The sequence below is a fragment of the Embiotoca jacksoni genome, unplaced genomic scaffold, assembly GCF_022577435.1.
Source record: "Embiotoca jacksoni isolate LCO1_2020_lvr unplaced genomic scaffold, fEmbJac1.0.p SCAF_33, whole genome shotgun sequence".
In the NCBI taxonomy this organism is placed as follows: domain Eukaryota; kingdom Metazoa; phylum Chordata; class Actinopteri; family Embiotocidae; genus Embiotoca; species Embiotoca jacksoni.
This window is the reverse complement of record NW_027185385.1, coordinates 2241466-2266563: the sequence shown is the minus strand read 5'-3', so window position 1 is coordinate 2266563 and position 25098 is coordinate 2241466. Positions and strand designations below refer to the sequence as shown.

Here is a 25098-nt window from a genome sequence, read left to right as displayed (position 1 = left end):
CATCCCTACAGCTGTACACCCACATGCCCGTGCACTGTCATCACACACACACACACACACACACACACACACACACACACGCCCTCCCTCAAGCACTCACAAAACCACATACGGACCTGCATCCCTTCAACATGCACTGACGGGGATGTTTGAGGACAAACGTTGCTGCTCATAAACACACACGACAAACATTCACCAATCTTTGTTGATGAAGGGCCTCCTCGATGTGCCCCCCCTCCCCCCCCCCCTCCCCATCAGCTCGCAGGTGCTGCTGGGTCACTTACCTCCTCCACATTACAGTTGTTTCCCTCAGCCAGTGAGGTATGACTAATCTCCAACATCCCGGGGATCTCCTTTGACACATCGTTCAATCAGAGATGGAAATTCAGGCTGTGACTCATGTAGCTGTCGTTTCCTCACTACTTCTGTTAATCGCCTGACATTGTGACTGGCGGGGATACAGCCTTCTCTGAAAGACAGGTATGTCTGCTGCCTGCCGTCCAGCCAGGTATCCGGTGGCCTCTCGCCCCTCCAGTGCTGCTGGTGTGGCTTCATTCCCTCTGAGGATTAGTGGTGTTGTGTGTGCTTCTGTAAATGTGTGCTGCCTTACATTATTATTTTACCCTGGACGGTGTTGGTGGTGGGGGGATTACTGTCACCCTGCTCCACCTACCCCTCTGCTCACCGCCCCTCTCAGCCCTGAACTGGGTCTAAATCCTGCACCGGGGTTACCATGGCAGCAGCAGCTTAGCATACATTAGACAGCAGTCCAACATTACTGCTGAGAGTGAGTGAGTGAGTAAAAGGGAGAGAAAAGAGGATAAAAAAAGAGAAAGGGTCGAGAGAGAGAGAGATGAAGGTGGGGGAAATGTAGAAATGTTTGTGTCTCATTTCTGTGTGTGTGTGTGTGTGTGTGTGTGTGTGTGTGTGTGTGTGTGTGTGTGTGTGTGTGTGTGTGTGAGAGATCGGGGGGGACACGGGGCCCCCCAGAGGTGACATGGAGAACTAGAACAAAAACACTGCTATAAAGCTGCGTGCGGTTTTGTGATAATGTCATCAAGTCAGACAGATGAGGCCCACGCCAGCAGCGCCATGAATCTGGAGCTGCAACCATCACAGCTGCTAATTTCAGGTGTCACTGCTCGCCCGGCCTGGCCGGGGGTGTCGCTGCTCGCACAGGTCGATGATTCAAAGCTACTAACTCAGTTGATATTTTTTGTGTCTAAACATGCAGTAAGATGAACAAGTTGTGATTTTAGGAGGCGCTCCACCCATTTTCAGATCAGATGACCTGGTTCGTCCTACCCGCCATGTTAAAAACAGCTGCATCATATTTTCTGCTGTGTTAAGTCCGTGCCAGTAACCCTGATGATGTAATGGTGATGTCATCAGGGAGTTTTTTTTAATATAGTTTTTTAGATTGGGCATGCGCGACTGAGATTTGCTTCACAAACTGGGTGGACAGAGTTTGATGGATGGGGGGAATTACCAGACACAGATACTGTTGTGCTGCATTATGGGAAATGTTGCTCCCAGCACCTTTACAGCTGAATGTCACAACACCTGTGAGATTGCTGCTTTGACCTGTGTGTCCCTCATAAGTCCCTCGGCTTTAAGGACCGTACCTTAAGCAGAATCTCTGCACTGGTAGAATCAGAGTTGAGAGGAATGTGGTTGTGTTTGGGATAAACACATCTATGAGTGTGGAGGTGTAGAAACCTCTGCAGCTCTCCATGGATATTGTTGTTGACTATCACCGTCTGATCTGCAGCTTTTGCTCACACAGTTGATAAATTTAAGATTTCAAAGTCACAACTTTAAATGGCTTAAATAGTTTTTAAAGGAGATTCAATATGTAATAAGTGAGACAAGGATTATCTCCTCAGTTGTAGTAGTTCACTACAGAGTGAAGTGGAGCTCAAAGATTCTGTCTGCAGTTGATCATGTGAATGTGAGACTGGACTTGACTCGAGCTCATTCATAGACAGATATCGTATTCACTGAATTATTGACAGGCTTGTGGTTGCATCTTAATGGACGGAGACCTCAGGTTAGATGTGAAACTATTGGAGTGACCTTTAACCAATCAGCATTGACTGCGATACACCACTTTATGTGCGCTGAAACTCTCCCATTGTTGGAACCACTTCAACATCATCGGGCTCAGTCACAGAGAAGAACAAGGGGACAACAAAACACAACGTTGGGACTCCTGTTGCACGTGAACGCAGCACGAATGTTCACGGACGCTCGTGAGTACTCAAAGTTGTTTTGCTTGATCAACATCAGCTAAACGAGTTAAACCCGTTTTTGTGACCACTCATGCAGTTTCCCGTTTTCCTGAAACTTGAGCAGAGAGCAAACATCAAAGTTCATTGGAAATTTTTATGGAACAGAAAAAAGTCTCAGGGACTCAAATCTGGTGAGTAGGTGTGGATTGTGTTTCTGCGAGGTCATTTTCACGTTGTCAGGTTGGAGAAGCCTGTTGCCATGGCGCCACAGTTCACGTGGTTCGCAGTGAATGTGTCCCCTCAGACGCCTCAGAAGGTCCCAGTGGAACTCTGTGTTGACAGTCTGACTCTGGGAGACCAATTCACGGTGACACAAAGAAAACCCACCTGGTGTCTCCTGACCTGACGAGCCGTCTTCGGTCTTGAACAGTGAAGCTCCGCCCCCTCTTGAAATGTGAACGTCACTCAGAACACCTCGCCGGCTCATCGTATTATTCGTTCACACTTTCTGAAACATTTCATCTTATTTACAGTTTTACACAAAATGTGATGTTCACTCTGTGCTCACGTCCATGGAGAAACTGCACATGCACACGTACCAACGCTCACAAAAAATGTTGTAACTCGGATGCAGAGGGACATACGTTGGCATGCAGACTAACGAAGGTTCTCGTTATCAGCTCTGTGCAGTCAGGCAGAGCAACAGTAAGCTTGTTCAGTTTATTAAACCGAAATAGTTGAGGCAAGAAATTAAAGTCTTTTCTAATAATTCAACATGATAGGAATTTTACATTACAAGAAGCAAAATACTGAAAACCAGACGTTATTACAAAGTATATGTTACTTCAACATTAATATTTGAGAGTATTGTGTCCACCAGCGTTTCCCTGCTACGCCATAAATTACTATTTGTTCCAATACAGCTCCTCCATGTTTTAGTGCTCTAATAATCAATGCTACACAACAACCATGATGCTGTTCAATGAACGGACACCGATGCAGCTCCCCATTACAGAAATAATCCCTGTTCTCCACGTCCGTGGAAATGTTCAGTCATTCAGCCGCAGAATCATATTTATGGAGACAATAAGACATTTTCCAGTCGAGCGTGAGCGCTGATTTTAGGGCACCACAACAGTCCAGAGCCGACTGCGTGGAGTTCCCCTCGTAGGACGACACCAGTTCATCTGTGGATGGTAGTGTTGTCTGCGACGCCATCTGTAGCCCAGATGAAGCGCCTCTGTGGGACGGGAGCTGAACTGCTGGCTGTGGATGAGATCCAGGACATGCAGAAGGTTGAACGGCGTCCGCGGCCTGCTAACAGCTTCATTCCTCTTTTCTCTTCTCTCTCGGTTTATTGCTGCTTGTTGTTTTTAAGGTGTTTTCCTTCGGAGTAGAAATGACTCCAACAGTCTCAACCTCATTTTCTGTAAAAGAATATGACTTTCCTCCAGAAAAACTGACCCACTTATCTCACATTTATTCAGATATTACAGTAGTGACATACTTCAGTCCCTCCAAGATTTTGAGCTGTTTTTTGTGTGATTGTTGCGATCAAAAATATTTGATTTTGGGGCAGATTTTCTTCAAAATTGCAACGTAATTCTTTAGGTGTTTTTTGCATAAAATTGCAAATTGCAAAATTATTCTTTTTAAGCACTGCCTGATAAAATTAATAAATATGTAATCACTTCCTGTGATAATAAATGTTGCACATCACAGAAATATTTTAGTTCTCATCTTTTTATATGTATTGATTGAACTGAGAGAACCGTGGAGATAAAAGTTAAAATCATAAAATCTTCTGACTGGAATATAGAAACAAGGACGACATCAGCTGTCAAAATAAGAGCTTTAGATGCTGTTTAATTCATGTTCATTCAACACATAGACCTGCTGGATGAAACCAACAAAGAGACGTCTCTGACAACTGGACGTGTGGAGAAAACTCATTTAACATCCAGTAATATGGAATCACTTCCTCTGATCACAAACATTTAATCATCATTTTAATGTGAAGAACACATTTCCCTCAAACCACGTCACTTCCTGTTTCTCCAGTTTTATTTGGAGATGAAAACAGGAGCAGAGCCTCTCTGATTGTAAATGAGGAGTTAGTTTTGTTAATAAAGCCAGTTGTGTTTGAGACGACTTACTTTATGTCGTTAATACTTTCAGCACAGATTCATATGCAGCAGCACAGCATATAGACAGCAGGTCCTTCATTTTCCAAACATCAACAAATGTAACAGAACGGCGTCTCTGTTTCCCGAAAGCTGTCTTCCGCCAAAATGTAGACGTCGGCAATCAAAGTCGAGGATAATAACCAAATTATTACCATAATTACCATCAATCAGCTGCAGCAGATTCACTGCTGACGTCATTACAGCTGAGTTGTTGGTTTGACTCATTCGAGTGCCAGTAAAAGTCTTCAAACAACCTGACCGTGTTGGTTCAGCTTGTAGCTTTAACCTGAAGCAGGTTTTTGTGTCTCGTGTCTGGGGAGCAGCAGGACTCCGGCAGAGGCAGGATCTCTGGTCCTCCTTTTAGTTTGTCCTCATTTAGGAACGGACCGTACCAAGAGATGTGCACAGGTGAACAAAATGCATGTTTGGTCATGCTGCAGGTATTTTAAGGTGTGTTCCTGTCTGGAGGTGCATAATATTAGAGGAAGGACATGATATGAATCCAAACAGCTGCTGACTGAGCGGTGTGGCAGGACAAACTGGAACGTCTCCGTTTTATCGGACACACTGAGGGAGAGAGGCGAGGGCAAGGTCAGGGCCGTGAGGGAGGGGAAATGCAAACGAAGTAAGATTACAAAGTTACTTCACCACCAAAGGAGACGAGAGCGATGCAACAGTCGGATAATCAGGGCTCAAACATCTGTAGTCTTGTGCTGCGTTCCAGAGGACAAACTTCTCTCAGTACACTAACACAGTGTTCTTCCATGTCAGGACTCTGACTGTGTTGTACTTGAGTAGTGTTGTTTCAAATCACACTGACAGGAAATGACCTCATCATGTGAACACATCACCCTCCAGAACATCTGCAGCTTTAATTATTTTACCCAGAAATCAGTGTGTTTTTGTGTTCTCTGTTTAACACTCAATAAACACACTGATTCTTCTGTCCAGCAGCAGTGGAGAACAAACACATTGTGTTCAGGAACAGCTGCAGCTTCCTCACACGCTTTTAATTTGAAAATCCTTTACATTGGTGGCCCCGCCCCTTCCTCTACGGAGCCAAGATGGCGACTGTTTAGGGTGGAAAGTGTTCAGAGTTTCACACTTCTTCTTGTTTGGAGCGTTCTGAGTGATTCATCCTGGAACTTGTAGTGTTCTGATGTTTCTGTACTGACAGAGAGAACACACTGATATACTCAGAGTAGAGCGTTAGTACACAAGTACAACATCTGGAACACTAGTACAACATCTGGAACACTAGTACAACATCTGAAACACTAGTACAACATCTGGAACACAAGTACAACATCTGCAACACTAGTACAACATCTGCAACACTAGTACAACATCTGGAACACAAGTACAACATCTGCAACACTAGTACAACATCTGGAACACAAGTACAACATCTGCAACACTAGTACAACATCTAAAACACTAGTACAACATCTGAAACACTAGTACAACATCTGGAACACAAGTACAACATCTGGAACACTAGTACAACATCTGGAACACTAGTACAACATCTGGAACACTAGTACAACATCTGGAACACCAGTACATCATCTAAAACACTAGTACAACATCTGAAACACTAGTACAACATCTGGAACACAAGTACAACATCTGCAACACTAGTACAACATCTGCAACACAAGTACAACATCTGCAACACTAGTACAACATCTGCAACACTAGTACAACATCTGCAACACTAGTACAACATCTGGAACAGAGGTACAACATCTGGAACAGAGGTACAACATCTGGAACACAAGTACAACATCTGGAACACAAGTACAACATCTGCAACACTAGTACAACATCTGGAACTCTAGTACAACATCTGCAACACAAGTACAACATCTGGAACACTAGTACAACATCTGGAACACTAGTACAACATCTGGAACACCAGTACATCATCTAAAACACTAGTACAACATCTGCAACACTAGTACAACATCTGGAACACAAGTACAACATCTGCAACACTAGTACAACATCTGGAACACAAGTACAACATCTGAAACACTAGTACAACATCTGCAACACAAGTACAACATCTGCAACACTAGTACAACATCTGCAACACTAGTACAACATCTGCAACACTAGTACAACATCTGGAACACAAGTACAACATCTGCAACACTAGTACAACATCTGCAACACTAGTACAACATCTGGAACTCTAGTACAACATCTGCAACACAAGTACAACATCTGCAACACAAGTACAACATCTGCAACACTAGTACAACATCTGCAACACAGCATTAGTCAATATTCCACTAAATTAAAGGAATCCTATTGACAACATTGATAGTAATCTCCAGCTGGCTGAGTCAGCATCTCCTTCCCGAAGCTACACCTTCTTCACCTGTCCTACGTCAGTTTTCTGCCAGCCAGCGTGTTCATTACCTTCCTCTGATTGAATGACTGCAGAGAACCCAAAACCAGGCTGAAATTTCACCCTCAAAACGTCTCCTGTCAGCTTCAGCCGGAGGCCGCTCGTAGAAACTCGGTTACATTACAGCAGCATCTACCTGGAAATAAGTTTCACAGCTATTTCTTCTGATATTGGACGGCCTGGCCAACATGTGCTCCTACTCATGTCCCAGTATGTCTCCCAGAGCAGCCAGAGGAAACAACACACTGGTATCAAGCAGTTGTATTAAAGATGAAGCGAGGTGTTTGTTTTCAGATTTGAAGATTCATGTTCAGTTATTGAACTTGCACACAGCAGCAATGTCACAAAACATATTCAAATTTATCATACGTTTATTTTTCATAGTTGAAAATCTGAAGTCACCGAAGAAACTTGAATACGCTGTTTTACTTGAGTGTCCTTCCTCAGACAGCCGTAGTTTATTCAGGCTGGAGGAATTATTATCGATTATAATTTTTGCAACTAAACAGAAACGGTATTTCATATCTGTGGAGCCTTCAGTCTCCATTCACTGGAGATCTCTTTCATCAGACCAGCGCCATGATATTCTCCAGAGGGTATTATTGGCAGGTCTAAAAGTGGCATGTATCCATGTGTGTTCAGTCCAGTACAGAAAACATGCGATGCTCTTAAGAGTTGCTCTCATAAACAGTGATCACACCCAAGCTGGCAACACTGGTTTCTGCGCTTTGGCTGCGTTTACAGTTTTAAACTGACTCTCAGTCGCAGATTGATGCTTCCAATATGAAATATTTCTGTTATTTTGGCTTTCAGCTGCCGTTCTGGGCTCATTGAGTCGCTAATCCGTCAGCCGTAACACAAACACACAACCGAACACACCTTATGAACGCCCGGTGATGGGATGGATGGAGGAAGTTCTCCTGAGTCCAAAAGGTTCTTCGGGTGGGTTGATTGTTATCATCTCGCAGAACGACCCAAATTCATTCTGCAATATAAACGAGTCCAAACATCTAATCAGAGTCATAAAGACACAAGAAGAGCAACGAGTCCCTGATCTCACCATCATGAAGCAGAGATGGGTCATGATTTTTATTCATTAAAAATGAAAACAACTGAATAGTTAATGCAGGAACCACAAAACAAAAACTCTGTCAGGAAATGCTAGCTTTGTCCCATGACCTACTTCCACAGTCAGTGCTTGGTTTATATGTTGGTCATTAATATAAAGCTGCGCTGATTAGCAGACTATTCAACGTTATATGAATCAAATGCAAAATATGACTCTGATCTCAGTTTTGAGCATTTGCTGTCATTATGTGTTATTATGTGACTTTGACTGGACGGCTGGTTGAAACGTCACTCAAGACTCTGAGAAACTGTGGTGAGCAAATAATTGACAGTTTAATCAATAAAAGGAAAGATTCTTGGCCACACCCCTCCTGTAATGTTGAACTATCAGCCTGCCCCATAATGCACTGTGTCCTTTACAGTAGCAACAACAAGAATAGCCTCTACTCTAAACTAAAGTTGATATAAATGACCTGCTGATTGAAGGTGCTGCACATTAAATGGCAGGAACGACCTCGTCAGCTGGAAGTCGGTCTGCATGGTTTGGGCTTCCTGTTGTGTTGTGCTGATGTAACTTTTAGAGTTTAGGTGTTTGTTCAACATTCATTTCTGAGAACTCCTCTCTTCCATCCTCAGTCCTGGAAGTCCACGTACAGTTAAAGACCTGCACTTAACCGGTCGTGGCAACCGTGCTGAAATATTAGTGTCCAAACCTCCCACGTGATTTGTGTTTGGGACCGAGCACATGTTGAGTCAGACATTCAGTGGCTCGAGTGGCGAAGCAGACGAATAGCAGACACATGAGAAAGCGGTGAGGATAAATGCAGGGAGACTTTCATGGCTTTTATTCTCAGAGCAAAAACTTCAGCTGCTGTTGCTTTCACGCACCAAACACTGTGAGGCTGATGAAAACACTTGAAAACCTTCAGAGTGTTTTAAATGCAGCGTTCTCCATCCGTCTGTCACGCCTTCGGAGGGAGAAAGATTTGAACTCAGGAAGCCTCTTCTCTTATCTTGTGTGGTAGAAGAGGGGCAGGCGGGAGGACTGATCCCGATCAGCAGGGTTTTCTGGCCGGGAGTGTTTGGAGCAGGTGCTGGGAGAGCGCTTCCTTTCTCCTCACATGCCTCCTCACCCAGGAATGCTGGGAATTCTGGGAGCGAACCGCACTTCTGCACAGAGAAGGGGACGCTCGGCAAGGGAAATGTTGAATGTTGAAGCTCGGTCGTCTGAAAGTGCTTCACACTGTCGGTACTTCTCAGGCCGGTCCTGGTAAGTGGTGCTCGTAGCGTGTCATTAGGGTCAGTGTGGCTGTGGGCATCAGTTAGTGGCCCGAGAAGTCTGCAAGCCTTCTCACAACTTATTTCTTATCATACATCTCACGGCAGTCTTAAACTCTACAAAAAACAACTGTGGAATTTCTGCCTTTTGTACCACATGTGCAACATAAAGGTTATTTTTAAGCACTCTATTTTTCTACAAATTCAGATTAATCATGAATAATAATTTATTTAACAAACAAAAATCGATTGTGTGTACAAGCAGCTCCAGATTCCTTCTTTCTTGCTCTTTCAACATTTCTCCCGTTTTCTCACACTGGTACAGTTTAGTCTCCAGGTTGTTTCCAAATGCAAACAAATGTGCTTCATATCCACTGTTGTTAAAGAAATATCAGGACTCTTCCAGCAAAGTCCAACTTTTCCACCTTATAATGTCGATGTTTGTAGTTTTTATGTGCAGTTTGAAAATGTGCATAAAACAGGAAGTGCATTTATAGTTTTAATGTGTCTCCAATCAAAGTGCTCATTGTGTGTGTTTACCAGGGAAGTAAGGAGCACCGGTGACAGAAGACAATTGAAGAAAAGTAAAAGGGATTGTCATTTATTCTGGAAAATGTTTGCTTTAAAGGAAAGACATGGCATCACTGAGACCTGGAGGGAGTTTTAGAAAGCTTCCCATGAAGGAAATGAAAGCTAGAGTATCTCATTTTCTTGTAGGAGTATCGCTTGTTAATCCTCTGGAAACCAGAGATTTGAACATTTATATTGTTTGCGAGTATTTTCAGCACAGTTTGGAAGTAGCTCTGCCAAAAGGATGGAAATATTGGAGAAGAATAGAAGAGTTTCTGGATGAAACATGACATTGATCTCAGCTGTTGGCAACAGTAAGATGCATTAGTGACAATCACACTTTGGAAAAAGTCTTCCTGAACACTACCAAGAACTGAGTGTGAGACCGGTTGAGCTTGTGTAACATGATGAAGCTCAACTTTCCCACCAGTTATCCTCCAATCGTCCCATCGAGCTCCAGCTCAGGCTGCCGGGCAGCTGGTTGTCTCTGGAAAAGAGTTTGTTCTAAACCTTTGCAATAAGTTAACTCGTCCCACAGTCAGAGTTCAGGAGGAAAAACAGGGAAATTAAGACTTAATGCAACGTCTAATTTTGGGTGGCGAAATTCAGCTGATGAATCTGCAAAGCTACGGAAACATTTCTTGTTTTCTGAACCTGAGAAGTTAAATTCCTTCTGTAAGTTAGCCTGTTTTTCTTCAGCTTGCAGCATCACTCTTGTGGTATGTCTTGGATAACTAAACTGGTTGGCTCGTGATAAGTGCCATGTATGCAGGCAAAGCATTGCAATCATAAATCATATAATGACGTACCTGAGGTGCTGATGTTGCTCAAACGACATGCGGTTTTAAACCTTTAAGCCGTCAAATCGAGTTGCTGCAGATTTAAATGTCTGACTGCAGATACCAGGTGACTGGTCAGTATCGGTCAGAATAAGCAGCACTCGGAGCTGACTGCAGCTCCAGTCCCACATTTCAGTGTCAGGCCTGCTCAGGGTTTGTGAATACTGATGCACGCTCACCTCCTGCTGCATTCCTGTAGAAGCATCTCTTCTCCCCGACCTCTCGCTCAGTCCGCTCTAATCAATGTTATGCTAATGACCTTTTGGTGTCTGCAGCATTTCTAAATCGTTTCAGTGGTCTTTTGTTGCCTCACTGGCTTTAACGAGGTCCGCTGGGAGTCGGGCTGTCGGTGTTTGTGTGTGTTCAGGACCATGTTTGGGATTTGCTGCAGTTAGAAGGAATACAGTCCATTCAGACGATGTAATTGCTTTTTCTTTTTATGTTAATCTTCCATAATGATGTCATTGTATTTGTTGAGAGTGCATTATTTTTAACAGACACTGAATGAGTCAATTAAAGAATTTCTTTAATTTAGATTCCATAAGTCAAAAGAAAAAGTGAGTTTTTTTTAACATGAAGTCATTTAAAGTTCATCAAAACTAGCTAGTAATTATAAATAATGGCTCAAGTGAGTTTCCAGTTTTTTATAATTGCGCTAACCGTGTTTTTAAGTATAGATAATAGTTTTTTTGTATTTGTAAGTCTGTTTTTTGATTCTCCTCTGGACTTACAGTACATTGTTAAGCTGAGGAAGAGTGTTGTAGTTTGACTGAATGATGAAGAAGGTTCAGTGAGTTGTAGTGTACAAGTGTTTGGGAGTTCAGAGAAGTACTGGTTGCTAAACTTTACTTCCCTGCATCTTGACTCGGTGTCTCCGACCCTGAAGTCCAATTATCTCCGTGCAGAGACGTCGTCTCAGCGTCGGCTGGATGCTGTCGTCTCGCAGGCATTTCTATCTGCCCTAAAACACAGCTCTTTATTTTCTGTTTGCTCTTTTGTCTGCTCTACTTTATACGACTCATGTGAGAGTGAGAGTGTGTGTGTGTGTGTGTGTGTGTGTGTGTGTGTGTGTGTGTGTGTGTGTGTGTGTGTGTGAGAATAAATACGTTTCATCTCCATCATTGTTCTGTGCTGCTCTCAGGCTCTCTGAAAACATGGGCATCCTTTGAAGTCTTGTCAGATTATATGAAGGCAGCACCAACTCAGATTTACCTTCATGATGTTATCCAGAGTTCATGTCCTGGTTTCTGACTGCATCACATGAAAGATGTGTTGAACTGCGCCCTGCAGGGACACGCCACGCTTTTTATTTCTGGAAAGGATTTCAACACGAGTAGAGCTGCAACTAAATGTATTGATGCATTGAGAATGTTGAAAAATGTCAAATAAATTGTGAAACGTATCCACGAACGTTTCCTGAAGGCCACGGTGACGCTGCATGTTCAGTCTGAGCAGCAGTCTCTAATCCACACTATTACGTTTAAAGTTACATGAAACAGGTTGTAGAAAAATAGTTAATCTTCAAAACTTCCTGCGCTGCACAATATGAATCATTAAAATGTAAAAATGAATCATGCTTTTTAAGTTACTAAATACTCAGTATTATATCGCCGTTCAACCCTGTGGGGATCCCTGCAGGTATGAATGACTCAGCTGACACCTGTGATTGTTACCTGAAGCTTTGGGCTGCAAATTAAAACCAAAACATCCACTCAGTTTTTTGTGTCTTACTTTTGAACTTTCTATAATAACGCGTGGTGCGACAGCAACACACGTATCTAAAGAAAATAACAAATTATAATATCTGATCATCTGAACATCTCATCCACAAATTTAATTGCTGTCTGACACCAATAATAATCAATAATCAATTAACTAATGAAAGAAAAAAAAATCCAGCAACTAATTTGATAAGCACATTTTTCTCAAGCAAAAGTGGAAAACGTGATAATTTAAGTTTTTCAAATGTGGAAAATTTATTGTTTTTCTTTCTCAAATGTGTCAGTGATGGTCAAGTTCTAAGTTTCTCTCTCTCTGTGTATGGTGTGTGTGTGTGCGTGTGCGTGTGTGTGGTGTGCGTGTGTGCGTGTGGTGTGTGCGTGTGGTGTGTGTGTTGGCTGTAGGGGCCTGAGGCCTGGACGTCACCTGGACGAGGACGACGACATCGTGCCTGAACTGGCTCACATCCATCCCAGAGAGCGACCGGACTGGGAGGAGACCATCAGTGCCATGGTGAGACACGCATCCTTCACATCCCCACTTGGCCTGTAGATCAGTTTCACTGGCTGCTTTGTAGATTTTCAGTGGCCCAACACCTTAAAAATGTTTTAGCTCTTTCTCCTTTTTTTTTGTATATACACCAGAGAAGTTCCCTTTAGATTTGGTTGTTTATGATAAAAGATAAGATTAGAGCTGAAACCATGATGATATGTAATGTTTGCCAGCAGGTTGAAGGTGTATCTGTTGAGGTGGATGGTTCGGTGTTCATGCAGAGACTCGTGCAAGTTACTGGGATAGAGTGAACCCCAGGTGGTTTTGTGTAGCTGTAGTTTACAGATGTGCCCTGAATGCCTCACCTGCAGGCTGTCAGCAGATCTACGGGCAGCTGCACGCCGAGAAGCGTCTCGTTCCCACAGCAGCACCGTTCGAAAACTAATTTAGTTTGAAGAGCTTGAAATAAGGCGTTGTGATGTCACGTTCACCTCCAGGATAACGGAGGGATTTCATCCGTCTGCTGCTGACGAGCATCTGTCAGGGTGTTCACTCTGAGGTGGTCTACAGGTTTCATGGCAGTGAGGTTTGTCTGCAGCTGATCACCAGCAAACTGTACGAAACATATCTCAGTTCCTGTTTTCCACACAGGAGTGTTGTTGCTTCCTCTTTCTGTTTGAAGCCTCCTATGTTTCTTTCACTGACATTTTTTTTTTTTTTTTTAGTATGAGGAGGAGAAACGATGACATCATCTAAAAAGTGCTCACATGGCAGACTGAGTGTTCAGTCGACTCAAATTCAAGTTTGTTTGTTTATCATGATTTTGGCTTCCACACAAGATAAGAAATAAAAAAGAAGTAGAGAGAAAAATAAAAATAAATGACGAAGACAAACAGCAGAGATGACCGATAACACTGTTGATGTAAAACTGGAACTGTACAATATAAATCATATAAAAAGATGTCTGTTAGATTGTTCATGGTGCAGATAGAAGGCACGAGGAGCTCGACCTAATAACTGGAGTACCATGCAGATAGATTGTGATGGCATCGTGTGAGTAGTTTGTCCTGAGATGCCTTTTTTTTTTTTTTCCTTGCCCACTCATACTGTAACTCACCCAGAGAGTGAGATTCCCCCTCACAGAATATTAATAACACGGCATTAAATAATGATGTTGGACCACATCAGTTTAATAATGCTTTCTTGTGAGCCACTTCTCCACCCACAACAAATGCAGGCAAGAAAAGTCAGCTGACTGGTTGACCGATAAGTTTACGAAGTTGTGAATCACAGAGTGGAAGTTATCAGAGGACTCCGATCCTCCAGACAAACAGGTGTGATGAGACTCGGAGGACGAGACGATGCTTTGACCAGTAAGTGATGCAAAAGCTACAATCTCTCTTTCTTTGAGTTAGATACGGAGAGGTAGGATTAGAGACATCACTGACTTTAAACAAAAGGAGAACAAAAGCCTTGTTATCTGTGTGATCTGCAGGCAAGAGAGTTCAGCTTTCACTTGTTTCATCTGCTGAGTCTGATTACTGGAAAAACTTTGAACAGAAGCACATGAAGGACAAACTGACTGTTAACCGAAGGGATGGCCATTTCAAGCAAAACTACTGTTCCAAATTCACTCGTAACTATTCAATTTGTAATCAAATCTCCCCCCCCCCCCCCCCCCCCCCCACACACACACACACACACACGAGTATAGAGAGATTTCCGTTTGCTCGGCGCTTCTCTAATGAAGGGTGGTCAGCGGTGAGAGGGTTGTGTGCTAGTTCTGCCTGCACAGTTTGCATCTGCTCATGTTCACCGGGATACTTTTACCTGCTGAGCCCTGAAAGCAGCGTGTTCTTCTTCTCCCCGTGTTATTTAATGTCGGCTGAAAGGCAGCTATTAGGAACATTACTGCCACCTTCTGACGGGAGTAACGCATTACAGCCGGGCGCCTTCAAAAACGGGGGAAATAAGGAAGAACGACAGTCGCATGTAGGGATGGTGTTGGAAATTAAAACGACTATTCGAGCATTCGTAGTTTGTCCCTAGTTAACAGTTCCTTCCCAGCGTTGGTCGTTGGAGTTGACCTCGTTGTTTTGAATCATCCACCGTGACATGTGAATCCATCAGGAGCTCCACGCCGCCCCGATCAGCTTGTTTCCTGCCCGTCACTGTCTTATCAGCGTCTGTTTTCCAGCCCGTGTGTCGATGAGTTGTGTCTCTGGTTCTGAGACATTATCACACCTTAATGATTGATGCGGGTGGCGGCCGGTGTCCTGACTCTCCGTCGACTCTAAACTCTGCGTAGATCAGTCATCGACCTGCTCATCTCTCCATTCACCAGACAGCATCACTCATTAATTCCTTTCCTCCCTTTTTTTATTTTTTATTTTTTGGATTTGGGTCTTCGGTTTCTTGCATCAACAGCACGGTGAAAATGAGGCCGTCTCCATGGTAACGTGCTGAGCCACCCGTGGTTGGCGCGTGGTTGGGAGCCCAATCGCAAGTGCTCAGTTCGATAAGGCAACAGAGAGAGAGAGAGAGAGAGAGAAACAACAATCTCACCAGGCCGATGAATATTGATCGGAGAGGCGGGGCTTTTAATACTGCATGTCTGCTATTCTTTGTTCAATATTTGATTGGGGAGGGACGGTGCTGCGCTGGAGCGGCATGCATTATGGATGCCTCTGGTGGTTGGAGGAGGTGATGAGAAGCACTGAGCAACTTAGAGTAAGCTGTCACACCAACAGTTGGACTGTGTAGGAAAGATCCTATTCTGTGTTGACTGCAGAGAAAACCTCCACGAAGACCTGCAACGCCAGGGTGCTTCAGTGATGATGCGTTTAGCATTTACATCAGGGATGTTTTTTTCATAGAAGCAGCGCTGCTTCGTTTGAAGCCTAAATTTTATAAATCTCAACTGTCTTTTACAATAATTGTTTTGTTTCGTCTCAAACTGTCCAAGTCCAAGGTGGTGTCTTTAAAACGTCTTATTTCATCTGACCGACAGTCCAACAGCCAGTGATATTTACTTTATTGTGACAGAAACCAGAATAAAGACCTGTTCAGACCAAAGATTTGTTACGAGATGATGTGAAACGACTCCTGCAGGTTTGCACCAAAGCAGCCAGACGAGACGGTGAAACATCACAGCTACAACTCTTCGTACCTCTGATTTAACTGCCGGCTTTTCAGTTTTTTTGTGGCTGGATATAGTTTCTATCTTCTTTAAACATGAACGAGGATATGGATGGTGCATTACGTGCAAGAGTTGTATTTGTGGTCTTGATGAAAATACGAGTGGGTCCAGAATTTGGAGCTTGTGTCAAACAGACATGACTAATAAATTGAGGTGATCCTCTTTCCCTTTTTGATCAGCTGACAGTTTGTAACTGACACGACCAGCTGACTTTGCTTTGAGCTGATTAGCTGCTGTTAATTGTTCTAAAACTGCCCACTGGTGACTTGACAAGCCGAGTCACAACACCGACTGTATATAAAACTGTTCGTAGCTTCCAGGTCTGAAAAATAAGGCCGATGCAGAATATCGGTCAGATCCACCGCTGGCTCCTCCCCCAGCTCGTCCAAATATGGTCACTTCCTGCTCCGAACTAGCAAGATGTTGACGGACAGAATCTGAACTGGAGGATTCATAATGTTCACAAACCAACAGGTGACATCACTGCTGGATGCTGATTGGTCACCGGTGACCGGTCAGCTGATGAGACGGTCCACACTCCTGCAACTTTTCCTGCAGCGCTCCAAAACAATTTAGTCTTTACGAATCTTTGATGTGAAATTTAGGCAGCGAGTCCACACAAGTTTTCAAGTCTTCAACGATACGTCGGTTATCAAAACAGTCCGTCGCTCAGTTGTTTTTCTGTCGATCAACACATTGATGACTCCACTCATTCCTGCAGGATTAGAGTTATAGTTAATGAATTAAAATAAGTGCTGCCTGTAAACGCCTGCTGTCGCACCCGTCGGCTTCGTCCCGTTAACACCTCGGACAGAGGTGGTGTCAGCCGTCTTAAAACAACCTGACCTCTTCTGCATAGCACCTTTCCTGTCCGGGACCGTCTGGCTGAGGAGTCACACGCTGCATACAGGAAACTTTCTCACTTCTCGGCCACCTTGTCTTTATCGGAGTTAAATCTCACTCGGCCAGAAGTTTGGTGCTGTTTCTTTTAATTATTTTCCCATAGATGTGTTTTATATCTCTTAATCCTTTCATCTTCTTTATCTTTCAACAACCTGCTGTCAGATTATTGAAATATGACCTCCCCAGTGAATACATCCACCGATAAAGTCTGTCTGCTTCAAAAGGCTGCAGCTGATTGTTGGTGGACTCCTGTGTGGAGTGGATGTTCTGACCCGACCCAGAAATGATCAGAGGATGTTTCTACATACAGTCGACTTTTCATGGGGTTTGTGAAAAGTAAAAAACAAAAAGTTTCTGCAATGGAAAGAAGATCTTGACCCAGACTCCTCCGTGTGGTCGGGGAGGGTTTAATGATAGTGCTCCGTCAGAATGAGTGAGGTTGGTTCTGACCCGATCCCAACTCGGAACCAGTCGTGGTAAATGGTGGAAAAACAGAAACAACCCTGATTGTGAAGCCTTCAGTCACGACGTCTGCAGCACACGCTGAGGCGAAGGCTGATTATCTCATGACCGGTTGTGGAAGCACCTTTCAGACGGGATGCAGCCGTACAATCCGGTGTGTCGCAGATTTCGTGGTGAAGCAGGAGATGTTCCAACTTCCTTCTCCTTCTGTGTGTTAGACTCTCGATGAACTCCACACGAGTCTGCAGACGTTTGAAGCTCCGCAGGTCGATTTCATGTGTTGTGTTCACATGAAATTTTAACAGAAGTGGAAGCTACAATCTGAGCCATGCAGTTTGGTGTTATTGAATATGAACCAACAGAAAGCCGAGTCCTTTCATTCAGGTTCTGTTGTGCTTGAAACACTCATGCTGACCAGCTTCCTGAAGCTCCGGCTGAACAATGCCAGCACCATGATTGTTTTCTGCTGTTGTTATGGAAATGCTCTGACGGTCTTTATCCAGCCTCTGTCGCCTCTTTACGGAGCTCCATAAAGAGAAACAAGTATGTTTTGACGCCACATCTTTATATATTGAGTGTTTGACAGGCTGTTGTGTACCCAAGAGATATCCCAGGTTTTTATTAGTTTTGCACACGATGTAAACGTACCCAGAAAGAGGGCGTATGAGTGTACCCCCCCCTCTGACAGGAAGTCAGCCTCTGGCTGCGGAACTGCTCTCAGTCAAAGTGAAGCAACATCAAAACGCTTTGATTTTTACCCAAATGAATAAAAAAATGGCAAAATGTGGGTTGTTTGTTTTATTGTGGTTTTCTAAAGTAACACATGGCTCCCCTATCAAAACGCACGTTTTTATTCAAACTTCATATTATTCATTGCACTGAAATAAGAATGTGTTCTGTAAAACAAAGGGAATCGTATCTTTTCCTCCAATGATCTGACAATGCTTTAATGCACCACATTAGATGTCCAAACAGTGCAGTTCATCCTCTAAAGAATCTGTCCATTCAAACCAGATCACCTCAGTTACATCTCAGCTGCTTGACTCTAAACGTACATTAAACTGAATAATTTATTCCTTTAAAACCCTCTTTCATTACAAATGATGGGTTACCTTCAGATATTGTTGCAAAGGATTTTGAACTTCCTTAAGGGTTGTATAGTAATCATATTAATCTTCATTATTATAATGTATTGCATTTATACAGTGCTTTTCATAACACAAAGCCACTGAGCTCCTAGCAGACCAGACCATGTGTTCCCCTCCATAAAGATCAGCCTCTGCCCCTCCATCAAGTGTTTTATTTTCTGTAAACTTCAGACCGAATAACCTCGGTGAATGTGAAGGAGTCACTCCGTTAAAGCAACCGTGCTAAATTCAGTATAGAGACAAGTAAAACCTTTTAACGAAGAGTAAACAATGTGACTGTGAGGAACAGATTTTAATCAGGACACGAACACATCTCACACAAGACTTCTGTCGACTGCGAATCAGAACCGGCACTGCAGGTCTTTCCTTTGCAAGGAGTGTGAAACCAGCTGGAGGATGATTGTGTTGTTGTTGCTGTCTGTGTGGTCATGAGTTCAGATGGAAAGGAAGGGATGAGCTGGAAGAAGATGTCATTCAAAGAAAAGCTTCACTGAACAAGTTTTATGAATCGTGAATCTACGTCCTCCAGCAGGCGACGGGTCAGCTCATCCAAATAAAACAGCGTAGTGCTCCACAGCGCTGTCATGATAAATGGAAACCCACATAGCTTTTGAAATGTCCCACTTGACCTGCTCAACCTCATTAACTGGATGACATGAATTTCATGAGCTGAACGTCCTGATTGAATCATCGTTCTGATGAGTTCGGTGCTGATTTGAATCTCATCGTGTCGTGTGTTCAGGTTGTCCTGAATCTCACCGACATGTTCACAGCACAGAGACCAACGGAGACATTTCATCTTCTGTGAACCTGAATAAACTTTCAGTAGAAAGCCTGTTGGTTACATGAATGCCACTCTAACAGCGGCACAGATGTGTTTGTACGTCAACAATCGCTGATGTTTGTGTTTGTGATTTTCTTTTAGGCTCGGAGCGCAGAGATCCCCGAGCTGAGGACGGAGCCCCTCATGCGCTCGTGCAGCAGCAGCACGGCCAGCATGAAGGTCAAGAATGTCAAGAAGTGAGTAGACAAACACACTCTCACACACACACACTCCTCTCTCATCTCTCCTTCTCGCTCTTCATCTCTATTTATTGCTCTTAACTGACTTTTGATCGCCTCTGTTTCCTGTTCGAGTTCTCTCCATTCCCTCAGTCTATTTCTGTGCCTTCCTCCTCCTCCTTCCCCTCCCTCCGCTGCGTTGCCCTCTGCCTCTTACACTAGTCATACACACTCCAAGGTGCTACCATGGGAAGCTCAACGGAGTGTGTGTGTGTGTGTGTGTGTGTGTGTGTGTGTGTGTGTGTGTTTTTCCAGACTTTGCTTCACCAAGGGTCACTTCCCCAAACTGGCAGAGTGCGCTCACTTCCACTATGAAAACGTCGACTTCGGCACGATTCAGGTACGTCCTCGGAGCATTTCTCCAGAATGTCTAATCACACACATCCAAACTGGGGCGAGACCGATCGTCCTCAGAGCAGCGTGGTTTCAACATTTCTGTTTAAAATCCCAGCAGCACGGATGTCAGTCACGGTGCAGCAGAAGCTTTGAACTTCACATGTTCTCTGCAGTTGTTCCCCTGTAGTGTTCGGGCTGAAACGGAGAGATGGTGTTTGTAAAGACAGAAGTATGAATCAAACGTCTTCTCCAATTGATGTCAAGCAGAATTCTTTCTGCTGTTGACATCTTGAGATGGTTGATGATTTGCATTTGTTTGATATCTTGGTGAAGTATCCCGTCTGCTACAGCCCGACCTCGTTCCTCTCTGACTCCCTCACCTCACCACAGTTTAAAGTCTGGCCTCGGCTCACTTTACAGTCACAAGCTGAACTCTTGACATTTCTTCACATCTTGACTTTATCATCTCACCTCTGCTGCAGCTCTTTTTCTCTCAGATCCTTTTTGCATTGAAGAGTTTTTAATTTGCTCTCCCAGTCCACAGAGTTTTGAATCTCGGATCTTTTTCCGCTCCTTTAAAATATTTCACTTTTCTAGGAAGTGAATATCTTCTTTTCGTGCCTCCACTTCCAGCCCCCATCCGAGGGCAGATATCTTTATTCTGTATCACAGTTACTGTTTTTAAAAATCATCTTTTCCTCTTTTAATTGTAATTGGCGTAAAGCAAAATCTAAAAAGTTAAAGTAATCAAAAATTAATACCTGAGAATGGAAAGGAAATAAAAGTATGTTAGATATTTCACTTGATGAATTTTTAGTTTTTTTCCATCGGTGAGGGTGATGATGCTCACTACCGCTGGGTCTGAATCTCTTGGTACTTCCAGAGGTGCTGATGTTTTCAGAGCTAAAATGTGGATCCTCGGAAACACTCTGCTGGAGGAACTGTTGCATAGTTTGTCTGCTGTCTGAGTGTACAGTAAACAAACTGTAACCAAAAGCAGAACATTTACAAAAAAGATCTGAGTTGAAGCTCTGAAAAGTCTGAAATCAAAACCGTAGTGACGTCTTCTTGTCAGGAGCCTCAGACTTCAAATCTTCTGCATAAAGTAGAAAGACTCCTTTTAGCATGACGCTCTGAGGAGGTCTGATGTGTTGATTCGATTGTAGAAACCAGGATTTTTGGTGATACTACGGGTTAAAAAACGGATATGTCGGTGTCTGCTGCTTCACTTTTGACTTGTTTTTCTTTCTTGTTTTGAACAAAATCCCCTGTGAGATGTTCAGCTTTCTGCAGGTGTGGTGTTCAATCCCTGGAGGACAGGGGACGGGGACAGGACTGACTCGGTGCTGTTGACGATGTCTATTTGCATTCAGGGTGTAAAGATGGAAAGTTTAATCAGTTTAAGTTGGCTATTGTTCTCAAGCTTTCACCAAATGCATGCTGGGATTGGCTCCATTCCCCTTTTTGTATTCCGCAGAGTAGGAATCAGCAGGTGCAGGAAATAAAAGCGCTCTGTGTCTGAGAAAATGTTTTGTGAAAAGTTTCTGATCATGAACGCTGTACTGAGATCATGTCATGACGTCAGTGAACCAGTAGGGGTCAGCAGTGAGCTGTCGAGCAGGAGCGTTAGCTGAAACTCGTCCATCCTGCTTCACCTGCAGATTATTTGTTGATGTAACCACACCGCGTGCATAAAGATCATGAATGGTCTTCGGTCTGTGTTTCGTGGCTGTGTGTGCCGGCACCGAGCAGCAGGTCCGGCTCAGCCCTTTGTGGTTTCTATCCTTCTGTCAGGGAGCCGGGCCTCTTTGTTTTGCTGCCGTGTGGTTTTAGTATTCGACGTGGCTCCCGTCTCTTCTCCTGAGCACACCAGTGGAAAGTCACGTCCTCTGTGTTTGTTTAGGGATTCATTATTTGGTATTTGTTCCACATGTCAGTCACTACATTTTATGGATGATCTCGCCTCAACCAAATGCGTTTGCTTGTTTAACGAATCGGTCACGAACAGTTCTGTTTATTTGTCCCCAGATGATTGTGGCATGACCTAAATACTTAAAAATCTAGTTGTTCATTTCGGCATTCAGACGGTGTTTCTCTGAACCTGCTGTGTTTCTCTCATATTCACACACTGAATGATGCACATGTTAGCTGATAAGTCATTTTTTTCTTTTCTAGCTGCACCACTAAAATAATAAGAACTTGTTGGAGGTGCCAGCTGAAGTTCAGCTCGACTTCTGAACTGAAAATCCACATTAGTGTTTAGGCCTTGTAGGTTTTTTGTGCAGTGTGTCGAGGCAGGATCCATGGATCAGGACTCAGGCTCAGCTTTGGCATCAGGCCTTCTGCTGGAGGACATCTGATTTCATTTCCATAATAAAAAACCGGGCCAAAGGAGAATTTGAGTCAGCCATGGTTGTGTTGTGGAAACATGAGAGTGGACCGGTCCCAGTGTGTCTGCATCCAGAGCACCACTGGGGACTTTTCTTTATGAGAACATTTGACTAACAACCTGCCAGCTGTTGTGGCAAACTAGAACGTTTTTATTCATTGTTTCACTGTTTTAAGTTTGTTTGGAATCTGAATTGTTGGTGACAGAGTTTCATTCAGGACATTTTAATGTCTCCTTTGTGTAGATGAACTCTGTGTAGATCCAACAGAACCAGCTTCTCTTTCAGTTGTTCTTCAATCAGTGTGTTGCTTCTGTCCTCATGTTATCTGACTGTTACATCCAACCATCATCCATCAGTGATGTCATCGTTGGTTTGTGAACGTTATGAATCCTCCAGTTCAGATTCTGTCCGTCACCACGGTGGTGCAGTGGTTAGCATTGTCACCTCACAGCAAAAAAGGTTCCGGGTTCGAATCCGGTCCTGGGCCTTTCTGTGTGGAGTTTGCATGTTCTGCCTGTGCTTGCGTGGGTTCTCTCCGGGTTCTCCGGCTTCCTCCCATCATCCAAAAACATGCACCTCAGGTCAGGTTACCTGGCGCCGCGCTAGTGGCAGCCTGCTGCAGCAGCTCCCCCCTGAGAGCCCCCCTGCTGTAGTGAAGACATTTCCCCTCGGGGATTAATAAAGTGTATAAAATCAAAATCAAAAAATCTTGCTAATTCGGAGCTGTTCGGACCAGGAAGTGACCATATTTGGACGAGCTGGGGGAGGAGACAATGGTGGATCTGACCGATCTGATCGGAAACCTGACGATACTATGCCCCGCCCACCGATAGCTGTAACCTGACTGCACCACAGGCCTGTCAATCAAACAGACACGCCCCCAAAAACAGGTCTTCTTGAATCTTCTTTTCTAATGAATGAGGGATTATTTTCAGATGGACCTCCAGAAAACTAATAAGAAGGAGTGACTTTAGCTAACAACACCGAGATAACTGATGGACACATTTTATTCACTTTGGATTTGATGAGAGAAGTTGAATGGGAGTCTATGGAGCCGGAGGCTTTTTGGAGCCGACCTCTAGTGGCACTCGCTGGTATTGCAGCTGAAGACACTTCTGCATCGGACGGAAGCTACGTCCACTTTTATATACAGTCTGTGGTTACACCTCATTTGGACTATTGCTTTGTTGCTTTGTTGCTTTGTTGCTTTATATCTTTGTGTTTGAGCAGTCGGAACGTTGCTGTTGTGTAACTGCAACATTTCAGTTTCTGTTGTGTGTATGGAGGTAATTGAACTGATTGGATGTGGGTTTTTTTCCTTTCTGACTGAAACTCCAGTGTGAACAGGAGGATCTGAGTTCACCTGATGGGTAACATCCTGTGACTCTGTCATCTCAGCAGATCACGCTGCCGAGCCCGGCAGGAGATCTGCTCCCAGCGGGGCCTCCTCAGTGACGGCAGACGTGTTATTTTATGGTGATTTGTGGTAAAGTGTCTACGAATGGTACATGAACTCTCACTGTGACTGAGTCAGCACACCACTTATACATGTGTGTGTTTGTGTGATTTGCGGGTGTGCAGACAGTTCTGATGTCATGTGATCTGACTGCTCCAAGGATCACTGCGTGATGGCTTTCATGGGATGTGAGCATCCAACTCACAGCTGTTACTGCCGTCCAATAGAAGTAAAGTCTGCTGATTTCATGTGCTGAATCCATCTTCCTGCCTGTTGTAGAACGTTATTCCTGCACCGTGGACAGAGATGTCAGCCAGCTGGGTTCAGACATGAAGCTGCAGGACTGTTTTTTCTTCAGTGAAGAATAATCCTGACAACGTGATCACCTTCACTGCTTGTGGACGTCTACCTGCTGCTGGTTTTTGTTCTCTCATTATCAGCTCAGCGCAAAGCTGATATGCTTTACTCACAGATGTGTGAACTGACCTGGATATGAAGCATCTGTAGGCTAAAATATTATAATGTTATTTTTTAAAGAGATCAGATGGACTCGTCTCCTTCTCTTCTCTCCTCCCACAACATACAGCTGGTGTGCTGCTGGGAAATGCTTGTAGGGGAGACACTCACATTATTGTCAAAGCGAGATGGCTGCAAGATCACTGGGAATATACAGAAAGCACCGAATATTCTGTCAATTAATGGCTACAAATAACTTATGTACTTACTTCTTTGGTAGGACTGCAGTCTGTCTGGCAGAAATATTGTCTCATTAAAATACCTCAGGATGGGATGTTCAACCACACCGACCGTCTTTCTCATGTCCTTCTGTTGTTATTGACAGCACTCGCAGCTCGTTGATGATCTCTCTCTTCCATCTCACCCTGAAGCTGCTCCTCTGAAGGATCTGGAGATGGCACAGGAGACTTGTGTTTCTGTGGGTTTCTGGATAGGATGGATTTTCGGTGCCACAGCACATACAGATATGACCACTCACAGACCATAACGCATGACATGAGTCATGTGAAGGTCTGCGATGTATTGTGTGGTAGATGAACAGTCGCCTGTAGAAACTGAAGATCCTACTCAAACTCAAACCAGTGATGGTTGTATTGAACGGCCTCCAGCTTCCCCGTATTGCCGTCTCCCATCACTACAGACCGATGACTACATGACCGAGTCTGCAACCAGACACCAGAAGAACAACAACCTCATTGACTTCATGACTACAACCCACTCGATTCTGTGGTCAGCATCGACACATCCAACGGCTGCAGCTGATTCAAAGCGCTGCTGACAGGCTGTTCACACCGTGTTGCTGCGTCCCTGCTGACCTCATCGGGCTT

At 43.9% G+C, this 25098-nt stretch overlaps 1 protein-coding gene across 7 annotated transcripts in view; it reads left to right on the top strand.

Moving 5' to 3' along the window:
- The window catches only part of arhgap32b (Rho GTPase activating protein 32b), a 99855-nt gene that overhangs the window by 24486 nt on the left and 50271 nt on the right, over window positions 1-25098 (top strand). For all 7 annotated transcript variants that reach the window (XM_069165144.1, XM_069165148.1, XM_069165147.1 and 4 more), the window contains 3 exons: window positions 12712-12820; window positions 19437-19531; window positions 19829-19913. In XM_069165144.1, the coding sequence (XP_069021245.1) occupies window positions 12712-12820; window positions 19437-19531; window positions 19829-19913 (289 nt within the window). The remainder of the gene's footprint in view (window positions 1-12711; window positions 12821-19436; window positions 19532-19828; window positions 19914-25098) is intronic.